The sequence below is a fragment of the Ovis aries genome, chromosome 8 (assembly GCF_016772045.2).
Source record: "Ovis aries strain OAR_USU_Benz2616 breed Rambouillet chromosome 8, ARS-UI_Ramb_v3.0, whole genome shotgun sequence".
NCBI classification, from domain to species: Eukaryota; Metazoa; Chordata; class Mammalia; order Artiodactyla; family Bovidae; genus Ovis; species Ovis aries.
In genome coordinates, this window is record NC_056061.1 from 83701241 (window position 1) to 83713388 (window position 12148).

General features: G+C 43.1%; 1 protein-coding gene across 1 annotated transcript; it reads right to left on the reverse strand.

Annotated features, from left to right (window-relative positions):
* Positions 1-2013: 2013 nt before the first annotated feature.
* On the reverse strand, positions 2014-12148 carry SOD2 (superoxide dismutase 2). Its single transcript, NM_001280703.1, is given in 5 exon segments — positions 2014-2721; positions 4706-4885; positions 6595-6711; positions 11511-11713; positions 12078-12148. Coding segments are annotated over 5 exon segments (669 nt in total). The 5' UTR covers positions 12101-12148; the 3' UTR covers positions 2014-2575.

Genomic DNA, 12148 nt, shown 5'->3' on the forward strand with positions numbered 1-12148 from the left:
GAGAGTGTGACTGAAAATGAGATGTCATTTACAAAACAGCTACCTCACAGCTTTCCCAAAGAGTAGTTCCTCTGCAATTCAAACAAGAAACACAATTCGTACCTTCTGCCTCATTTTAAGATGTGACTGACAGCGTACATCAGCCTTAAATTTTATGATTTCGATGTTACTTTTTCAAGGCACTCAACAGGAACTCAAATCTCATTTTAGAATCACGAATCTGAGATTTGCAGTGAAGCTGTAATTTCTCAGTATCAAAGTTTCATTATTACACAACAGTTCTATTTCACAAACACTCTTCGTCCCTCGTCCTGCTCCCCTGCGGCACCGATCATGCTAAGTAAGGTTTCTGCAGCTCATCTGAGACTAGAGCAGCTTCTGCTGCTTCGGACACAAAACCCTTCCTGGGTGAACGGTACTTGCCCTTTCCAGAAGAAATGCTATTTTCACCTTTTCTGTTTCTTTTCTACAATGAAAAACAGGGCTAAACAGAATCTTAGAATCTAATTTTCTGCTGGATGGTTAAAATCTGCATTGCATATGCCATCTTCAGTCTCTTAAAATCCAAAACTTTAGTGGAGTACAGTATGCTTTCCCTTGTTGTCACTTAATACAATCAAAGCAAAAATAGAGCCCCATAGAAATTTCAACATTGAATTTTTTGTGAGTCGTAAAGCTTCGTAAGAGTCCAACAGTTTGACATGCCAGTAGTCTCTGCATTACTTTTCATAGTTCATGATCTAGAATACTACTTGTAGTCAAAAGCCCATCTTTCAAAAAGGTCCTACTTCCTCAGGCATGTGTATCTGTATACAGGATACATATAACCAGTGGTCACACAACTGCCTTTATATATACAGGCATATATATGTGTGTATGTAAGATACATGTTAGCAGCAGTTGCTCAGCTCTTAGCTGTGCTCCATGAAAGCCACTTTACTTGACATATAAAGGATGGTGATCATAGTCTCTGAGTCATTTTAATCCACAAGCACACACACACACAGTTAACACTAGTCTCATAAATGCTGTTGACAATTCAGAAAGACTGCTTTTCTAATTGAACTCTAAAAGAAAAGTGCCTTGAATTTAAATTTTTTTTAAAAACTTCAGTCTTCAATATTGAAACTGCTAAGTCACTCCATTTTTCTATGGAAAAAAAAAAACACACAGATAATAGAGTTGGGGGGAAACTTTTTAAATGAAAAAATAAATTTGAGAAAACACCCTGTTACTAAATAGTTTAAGAAAAGAAACCTACAGAGAGAAAATATTCCAATAGAAAGGTAAAAGCCATGTGGACTGCCACAAATAATGGCATTATTTGTAATAACAATTAGAAATAAATCAAATCTTCAGTAACCGGACTGTAAAATATATTAGGAAGTGTCCAACTGATAAAGTATCATACAGCCATTAGTGATGAGGAGCGATATGATGGACATGGAGCACCTGAAGCCAAATACAGAAAGGACCCTGCTGCTCCAGGGCTGAACAGCTCCAGTCGAAAAAACTAAGCAGGAATGTCATTTGCAGTGTCACTGAATTAGGGGTAGTCTTCCTTTTATTGGAAAAACCAATAAAGCAATATAAAGCTCCTATATTGATTGTACCTTTTCCAAAAGAAAAAAAAAAAACTCAAAATGGATGAAATTACTGAAAAACAAGCCTTTGCAAATAAATGTTCTGGAGGGGGGCATGCGTCTGACTGCGTCCAGAAACCAACATGTCTTTCATCACTTGGGAGGCAGGACCTGAGCCAGCCTGGTTCTCTCGAGAGGGAGGCGTCGTGAACAGACCCAGAAGAGGGGTGAGTGCCCAGCCAGAAGTTCTGTGGCCACAGCTCTATCATTGATTTTATTAACCAGGCCGTAATTTGTCCCTTTTGAGTGCTTAGACAACACACATTTCTATGTTTCAAGACAAAATTTCACAAAAGTCTTTATTTTTCTTGCTATAGAAAAATTCAGAGGCACTACTATTTCCTTCTCATAATAAAGCAATACTCAGCAATCAAGTCATATATATTTTTAATGACAAAATGGTTAGTGTTAACCCTATGTAGCATGTGATCAGAAAATAATTAAAGACCACAGGGTGGTAACTATCAGAAATAATACTGGACAGAGAATTACTAACAGAGCAATTTTCAATAGAAAACTGAGCATTTCCCTTGGGAAATAAATTTAATATTCTATTATTAAGCAACTGGGGCAACAAAGATTAGATTTTCTGTAACTGCGATTGAACAGGATTGGAAAGGCTTCATGGGGATGAAGTGTTTTTTTTGATGGTTTTATGATGACAACTACCACCTCCTAGCTAGTTTAGCTCTCCGAAAAAAATGTTCAATCAAAAGGCTAAATCATACAAAGCACTTAACATTTTCAAACAGTTGCCTAATAACAAACTTTCAAAAGAGATTATCCATAGCAGTGGACTATTTTTATCAAATTTTTGAACAAGCCACGCTCAGAAACACTACAACAGAGCAGCGTACTGGTTTATCTGGTTCTCTGCACTATTACAAAAACAGTCAGAAAGAGCTTGGTGTACTCGGTGTAAGGCTGACGGTTTACTTGCTGCAAGCTGTGTATCGTGCAGTTACATTCTCCCAGTTGATCACATTCCAAATGGCCTTCAGATAATCGGGCCTGACATTTTTATACTGAAGGTAATAAGCATGCTCCCACACGTCAATCCCCAGCAGGGGGATAAGACCTGTTGGAAAGAAACAAAAGCCACGAGATTCAATCTAAAACACTGCATCTCCTCGCTTGAACCGTCCTACGCACACACAGTTACCCTGGACCCCATCCTTGTCCACTTTCCAGTTTCTCGTATATGATACACATAGGAAATCTGCACAAGAATAAATATCCTAAAAGACTTTAAACTTTACTCTTTGGAAGAAGAAAATATGATAAATGGGAAAAATAATTGAAATAGACTTGGGAAAAACCAACTAACCACAGTATTTAACAGGTGTTCTTAAAATCAACAGATTTATCCAAGAGCCAATTCTCAGTGGTCCTTACTAGAGGTCTCAAAAAAGGTGTGATTTGTTTGCAGGGGTGGCTATGTGTATGCTAAGTCACTCAGTTATGTCTGACTCTTTGCGACCCCATGGACTGCAGCCCACCAGGCTCCTTTGTCCATGGGGATTCGCCCAGCGAGATTACTGGAGGGGGTTGCCATGCCCTCCTCCAGAGGATCTTCCCAACCCAGGGATCAAACCCAGGTCTCCAGCGTGTCTGAGTACCTTCCAAAGGTGCTGTGCATTTGTAGGGGGCTATGTAAAACCTGCTCTGCTCCCCTGGGCTAAGGTTGGTCACAGAGAGCACAAAGCATTTATGATGTATATGCATGTAATAATTAATAAAAGTTCTGGTACAACAGAAATTAACACAACATTGTAAACCAACTATATTTCAATAAAATGAATAAAGCAAAGTGTTTATATGAGACGTTAATATAAGAATAAGTTAACAAGGAAAACTGAGCAAGACTTAAGGAAAAGATACACATTTCAGAAATTAAGTAATTCAAATGAAGACTTAGTTAAACCTACAAAACATTCATTTAAGAAACCTCTCTAGGGACTTCCCTGGAGGTCCAGTGGTTCAGAATCCACACTTCCACTGCAGAAGGCATGGGTTTGATTCCTGGTCAGGGAACTAAAGTCCCACAGACCACACTGTACAGCCAAAAAAAAAAAAAAGAAACCTCTCCAACTGTAAGCACTCCCCTAAGAAAACAGTCATAAACCAACGTGTCTAAATCCGTCGTGAGGTATGCCACTAATCATTTATAATTAAGGCAACAAAATTCATACATGACTTTTCCCATAAATAAACTGCGGTGACTTTCGTTTATCTTTATTCCTATTGGCTTTCTTCAAGCGGGGAGAAGGCAGTGTCGCTAGGACTCACCAATCACAGCCTTCTGGGTCAGGTACCTGACTCTAGAGCACTCAGGGCTCACACATCTTTGCTTTTCCCAATTCTGTGGCTCCCAAAAGAGCAGCTTAGATTCTGGCTAAATCTGGACAGATCCAGGGCAGTGAGTCACGTAAGGAAGTCTCCTGACATGTGCAGAGGCAGAAAATATGGCTGAGACCCACTGCTAACCAATTTGATCACCTTTCATCAGAGTTCCAGCTGACCGCTGGATCCTTAGGACTACTCCCTAAAGAGCTACTAGTTCCATCTGGCTCAACATGAAAAGGAATTCATAAGCCCAGCTTTGAAGCCCAGCCTCTTCCTGCACCAAAGCCCTTGGCAAGGCAGACTCTGGAAACCTGAGCTCTGGTCCCAGTTTAGCCACAGGTGCTCAGCAGAGGGGATGAGAGTCCAAGGTTTGAAGTCAGACCCAGCCTGTGTCTCTTTTCCTCCTTCATGCTATTTATCTAGTCTTAGGTTTTTAGTCTAGTGCATATAATTATTCTGTAGCCTGATATGAATTCTCTATCAAATGAAGCAGAGCTTATGTTTAAAATCTTTTTTGTTAATATATCTGTAAAATTACACATGCTAATTTTATAAAATATCAAGGACCTGGAAAGCATTTTTGCTCACACAAGACTCTGGGTATCGGCTTCTAAGATCTGCTCAAAATGTATTCAGGAAGGTTTAAACACTGCTAGTCTTCAGTTCATGATAAATGCTTTATAACAAACCATCTATCCAGAATAAAGAATTCTAACCTGTTGTTCCTTGCAGGGGATCCTGGTTAGAACAAGCAGCAATCTGTAAGCGTCCCTGCTCCTTATTGAAGCCAAGCCAACCCCAACCGGAACCTTGGACACCAACAGATACAGCAGTCAGCTTTTCCTTAAATTTGGCAAAGGAACCAAAGTCACGTTTGATGGCTTCCAGCAATTCCCCTATTAAAAACAGAAACAAAAAAAAAAGGTTACAAAAACCACCCATGAAAGAAGAGATTAGAACAATTACAATAAAATATTTTAGTACATATATCAAGTATTATTGCCATATGGCCCAAGACACAACTAGACAAAGACACAGAAGACACTCCGTAACCCAGTGAGCCTACAAAACAGTGTCATTCCTGCCCCGACACGATAGTCATCAGGTCTCAGAATTTTAATTCAAGTGTGTGTTACTGAAACACGTTAGAGGGATTTTTTTCACTCACAGTGCTATTTCCACAAGGAAAGAAACAGTATTTTCCATTCGCTTTCTTTTTTCCCCTCAACAGAAGACTTTACTTTGAATCCTACCCTACCTACTCTGTCTCAATTTGGGAATGAAATGTTACGGCTGAGATTTGCATCTTCTCCAAGGCAGCCTAGATCTTTCCTATCTTAATCACTACATCATTTTAAAAAGAGTGATATTGCCTCTTAAAGTGAACTAGGGGTACACTTTAAGGTTATCACCCTTTTTATTCCGTAGCAATACAGAACACAATTCTAGACTGAGCACATCAACCAAATCACCTAGGCCCAAAATATTACTTCTCTTATTTGAATGGTCTAAAAGTCATCATCTAGGGGCTTCCCTGGTGGTCCAGTGGCTAAGACTCCGTGCTCCCAATGCCCCAAGGCCAAGGTTTGCTGCCTGGCAGGGAACTAGATCCCACCTGCCACAGCCAAAAAGATAAATATTCAACTTCTTTTTAATTTTTAAAGTAATCATCTATTATAAGCACAAGTGATGAGATAAAGGGGCACAGATAATACAAACACGACAGATTGCCAAAACCTGTTGGATGAACATAGGTGTATCTGATAATCTGGTAACTCTCAACACCTCAAAAGTATTAAGTCATGGTCTAAAGATCTACGTCAGAAAAAATAAATTCTCCAGCTCCCCATACTTACTCCTCCAATCATCTTTACTTCCAAATGAAACTGCTTATTTCAAGTGCATAAGGTGCCTTCTAGAATATGATTAAAAATGCCTCCGAAAATTAAGGGAGATGCCAGAAGACCAGAGACAAAGGTGGAGAGCTCTGTTTATGCCCCATACCTGCCCTGGGGTGGGAAGGATAAAGTTACGGGACTCCATGCACCATACAGGAAGTCAAGTGAACAAGCAGAGCGAACAAGTCCATCGGCTGTGGACTCCCTTGTTACCTGCAGCTGTCCTGGAAAATCTATCTTTCTGGGACAATTTAATTTTTTATCAGTTAGACAGAGTAAAAGAGTGAAATAATAGCAAAGAGTACTATTCTATAATGGCCTAATTTTTAAAACAACCCTATAATTATCCCCGTATCATACAGATGAAGAAAACTAAGATATGAAATGGTTAATATCTTATCCCAGGGCCTAGAGCCAGTAAATGAAAATTCATCTCTCCTAAAAATTCAGTCTTCCCCTGATGCACAGTGCATTTCAACCAGGAGATGACACCGTATGTGGTATTATGTGTGTGCGTGTGTGCATAATTCCCTGGATGTATTCTGCACTCTCACACGAGCCCCTCTGAAAGTTACAACTCTGTCATACTCTCTGCTATGAGAGAGATGCCATCATGATACCTCAGGGAGAATGAAGGCAACTTAAGGAAATCAAGTCTTTCCTACTGTGCGCAAAATGAAGCCAAGGTTGCCCCAGTTTAAACCAACCTTTGGGTTCTCCACCACCGTTGGGGCTCAGATTTGTCCAGAAGATGCTGTGATTGATATGGCCCCCACCGTTGAACTTTAACGCAGGCTGCAGAGCTATCTGAGCTGTGACATCACCTGAAAGGTTAAAATACGAACACATTTTCTTTAAATTCTTGCTCTTTATGGCAACCCACTCCAGTATTCTTGCCTGGAGAATCCCACGGACAAAGGAGCCTGGTGGGCTACAATCCATGGGGTCGCAAAGAGTCGGACACGACTGAGTGACTGAACAAGGAGTCCCGAAACTTCACCATTTCGATATTTTACCAAAAAAAAAAAGCCCTCCCCAAAGTGTGTGTCCCAGTGGATTTTCAGTTCAATCAATAATGTAGCAAACAGCTAGTGAGCAAGAGTGGCAAAGTTAGCAGAAAATTCACTCCTGGGCTTCAAAGAACTCGGTTTTCTCGGATAGAAAAGATTTCAGTAAATGACCTAACAAAGAAAACAAGGACAGAAGATAGTGGAGTGCTATAAAATAGATGGCTCCATATACAGGCTATATGGAAAATGTTCAACGTTCATTCTCTAGATACACAACCACCTACCAGCATGGTTATACTCCCAAAAAGCTCAACTTATTCAGAACTGAACCGCTGATCTTCAACCCCAAACTCATTCGTCCAAAGGCCTCCCCCATCTCAGCGTTTGCTCAGGGCATTTTTGATGACTTGGTGATTTGTAATTCCTTTCCTCTCACACCCCACATCCAACCCAGCAGCAAAGCCAGAGACCATCCAGAGAACATCCAGCGCCTCATCCCTTCCTCCAGCCTCCATGTCTCCCACTATCTGCTGCCTCCACACCCACCCCTACGGTCTATTCTCAACACAGTGGTCAGAGGGCTTCTCTAAACCTCAAACTGATCATGGCACACCTGGGGTCAAACCCCTCCGCAGGCTGCTCTTCTCAGAGTGAACCCCAAGTCCTCACAATCGGTACAGGGGTCCGCGTCATACAGCCCTCTGCATCTCCCTGCTGGCCCAGCTCAGGCCACAACGGCCCCTCCTGGCACTTAGATAGCTGGCCTGGCATGCGGCCAGCTTAGGGCTTCCACTGACCGCTGCAGCCTTTGCTGGAACACTCTTCCTGGAGACAGCCTCTGGGTTCACCCCCCCCATTCCCTCTCAAGTCTCCGCATCAACCACATTAGAAGGCTTCTCTAACCACAATATGAAATGGGCAACGCCCACCCGCCTCCAGACCACTTCCCCTACTCTCTCTTCCTCGACAGGACTTCAGCCCTGACATACTGCACATTTTCTTATCCCCATCTCTCCATGCGAGGAAAGCTCCAATGAAGACATGGACTTCTGTGCACTGCTGCGTCTGAGGCTCAGCGTATCGCCTTACAACATATCAGGCACTCATGACAGTAAATGGAGTTTCTACAGAAAAAGAATTCTGACCTCTGTACTTTAAAAAGAATGGCATATTTGGAGCTGTGTTTTTCTGCCTTGCCAAACATGGAGGCAAAATATTTTTTTCTATGCCTTGAAGAAGGTACAGACTAACAAAACTATTATGAAACATGGGAATTTCAAGTTCTTATGACTCATAAGATCCCAAAGTGAAGGACACAGAGAACCAAGCAGAACTCTGCCCTTGGGGAGCTTACGTAACAGAAGAAGTTTTCTATTTCTGTTGTTAGTTCATTCACTCAGTCGTGTCCAACTCTTTGCAACCCCATGAACCGCAGCACACCAGGCCTCCCTGTCCATCACCAACTCCCGGAGTTCACCCAAACCCATGTTCATCGAGTTGGTGATGCCATCCAACCATCTCATCCTCTGTCATCCCCTTCTCCTCTTGCCCTCAATCTTTCCCAGCATCAGGGCCTTTACCAACGAGTCAGCTCTTTGCATCAGGCGGCCAAAATATTGGAGTTTCAGCTTCAAAATCAGTCCTATCAATGAATACCCAGGACTGATTGCCTTTGGACTTGCAGTCCAAAGGACTTTCAAGAGTCTTCACCAACACCACAGTTCAAAAGCAAATGAAGCAAAATCAATTCTTCGGTGCTCAGCTTTCTTTATAGTCCAACTCTCACATCCATACATGACCACTAGAAAAACCATAGCCTTGACTAGACAGACCTTTGTTGACAAAGTAATGTCTCTGCTTTTCAATATGCTATCTAGGTTGGTCATTTCTGTTGTTAGGATGCATGCTAAGAACACACATAAGAAATGGTGCTGTCTGAAACAATAAAGCCTCCAGTTTTTAGCAATTCAGAAAGGAGAAGGCCAATGATATCTAAATACACAGATAATCTTTGAGAGTTCTGTTTAAGATACCAACTTTTGTCGCTACGTTTACAAAATAATTTTCTGACAGATCAGTGTTTCCCTTACTAATTTTTCTTGGAGAATCACTCTAAAAATAAATACAGAATTTATATTGTTTTTTTAATGCCAACAGTAACTATTTCTAATGGAAAAGAAACTTGCTTACTGAGAACTAGTTTCATCACAATCTCCTAAAGTTTACATAAGCATTTTTTAAATTTTAATAGAAATTTGGGGGACTTAATATCTGCTTTTGAGAACATTTTCCTGCTGCTCAATGTTTTCTTTGGCTTCACAGTAGTTTTTTTTTTTTCCCTCTGTTTAATACAAGTATATACTTTTGTTTGAAAAGTATTTATGATACTTACCTGTGATAAAATTGGTGATGTTATTTTCCTTACACTTTTTTCCCCAGATTTTCAAACATGAAAATGTAACTTCTTAATGGTTTTTAAAATATAATTGTTTAAATAAACAAAAGTGCCACAGATACTTATAGGCAACACAGTAGAATATACTGTGATAAAGTAGAGCTTTTTTCCCAGAGGCTTTCATTAAACAAGCAAAGCTTCTATTGCACAAGGACTGACATTTAAGCTGCTTTTAATCACTGCTGGGCATACACACCGAGGAAACCAGAATTGAAAGAGACGTGTATCCCAATGTTCATCGCAGCACTGTTTATAATAGCCAGGACATGGAAGCAACCTAGATGTCCATCAGCAGATGAATGGATAAGAAAGCTGTGGTACATATACACAATGGAGTATTACTCAGCCATTAAAAAGAATACATTTGAATCAGTTCTAATGAGGTGGGTGAAACTGGAGCCGATTATACAGAGTGAAGTAAGCCAGAAAGAAAAACACCAATACGGTATACTAACGCATATATGTGGAATTTAGAAAGAAGGTAACGATAACCTTGTATGCGAGACAGCAAAAGAGACACAAATGTATAGAACGGTCTTTTGGACTCTGTGGGAGAGGGTGAGGGTCGGATGATTTGGGAGAATGGCATTGAAACATGTATAATATCATATAAGAAATGAATCGCCAGTCTAGGTTCGATGCAGGATACAGGATGCTTGGGGCTGTTGCCCTGGGATGACCCAGAGGGATGGTACAAGGAGGGAGGTGGGAGGGGGGGTTCGGGATTGGGAACACGTGTAAACCCGTGGCGGATTCATGTTGATGTGTGGCAGAACCAATACACTATTGTAAAGTAAAAAAAAATAATAATAAATAATAAAATAAAAAATAAAAATGGAAAAAATAAAATAAAAAATAAATAAAATAAAACATTGAAGAGGCATTCATAGGTGTCATGTGTTGTCTTGCAGGAAATAAGTTTCACAACTGGGATTTACCCCAGCCTCTCCCCATTACCACATTCTTCCCGAAGTTGTTTTTTCCCTAAATCGTAGAACCTCTTTCTTTCCTCAGACCATCCCTCTGATGTCACAAGTAAATCTTCCAGAATGTGGTAACTTCCTCCTTTTTGTTTACCTAATAAACTCACACACGACCAGACTGAAATGCTGCCTTTTCCCACTAGATGTCCCCAGTCAACAAGCAGTCACTGCCTAAAATACAATCAACCAATTTCTCAGGACTGAAATTAAATTCGCAGATATATGAAATCTAGAAAACTGGTACTGATGAACCATGTGCAGGGCAAGAATAGAGACGCAGATGTAAAGAAGGAATGGACTCGTGGGCAGGGCGGGTGGGAAGGAGAGTGGGGGAGGAACTGAGGTACATATGCTCCCATATCTGCAATAGCTAGCTAGTGGGAAGCTCCCTGTATCGCACAAGGAGCTCAGCTGGGTGCTCTGTGAGGACCTACAGGGGTGGGTTGAGGGGGAGGGCGGGGAGGGCTCAAGAGGGAGGGGATATATGTATACCCATAGCTGATTCATGGAGAAGGAAATGGCAACCCACTCCAGTATTCTTGCCTGGAGAATCCCATGGACAGAGGAGCCTGGGGGGCTACAGTCCAGGGGTTTGCAAAGAGTCGGACACGACCGAGCGACTAACAACAACATAGCTGATTCATGTCCTTGCACAGCAGAAACTAACACAACATTGTAGCAATTATACTCCAAATTAAAATAAAAGAAGACATTTAGGGGAAAAAAGACATTTAGAAAAAAATGCACTTTTAACTGTGTTGCTTCAGCCACACGTACAGCCTAGTTTCCCTCATGCAAAAATGTAATAACTATTCTGTATAGAAACGTTAAGACATCGTACTCCCATAGACAGCCCCAGACGCAAAACACAAAATAAAGTTCACGCATTACGGGTTTTGTCAGCTGAGCTCCTCTAAAAAAAGAAAAATACCAACTCCGTACTACATTTTCACTCAAAAGAGTGGCATATAAAAGAAAACAAAGAGTGGCAAACAAATGCAAGCCTGGGTTCCCCACGAAACGGCTGTTCTCCCTGTGAATTCCGCCCCCAGGTCCACGCGCGACCGCGCGCACTGGTTCTGCGCGACGCCGGGGGGCACCGGTCTTTACCAGGCACGCCTCGCAGCGTAGCGCCTCGCCACCCGCTTCCCAGAGCCCGGCCGCCCGGCACCCACCCTTCTCCAGCGCCTCCCGGTACTTCTCCTCGGCGACGTTGAGGTTGTTCACGTAGGCCGCGTGGTGCTTGCTGTGGTGCAGCTGCATGATCTGCGCGTTGATGTGCGGCTCCAGGGCGCCGTAGTCGTACGGCAGGTCGGGGAGGCTGTGCTTCTGCCGGGAGCCCAGCACGCCCAGGGCCGGCACCAGTTTCCTGCTCGTGCTGCAGAGAGAGCACACCCAGCGCGATCGGGCCCCGCGCGCAGCCACCTTTCCCCCGCGAGCGCGTCTCCGCAGCCCGGAGAGAGGACCCGAGCGCCGGGGAGGAGGAGCGGGGGTTTGGGGGGGAGTGCTGGCCCTTGGGACCGTCGGCCAGCCGGCCGTCCAGTCTCCAGCCTGAAACTCAAGCTGCAGTGCAGCGGACCCGGCGGCACCTAGATGCGCTCGGCCCACCACCTGCCCGCAGGCCGGTGTCCTGGAGCCCGCGGGGCCGGCGTGAGCGGGCCAGTGGGGGGCAGCAGCGCCAAGCCACCGAGGCCCCCGCCGGGGCCTTGACTGGCAGCCGCGCCCGCCGTCCGGAGCCTCACCTGCACGCCGCCCGGGACAACATGGTGGACGCTGCCCGTAGGCCTCTCAGAGCTCGAGTAGCCACGCCGCG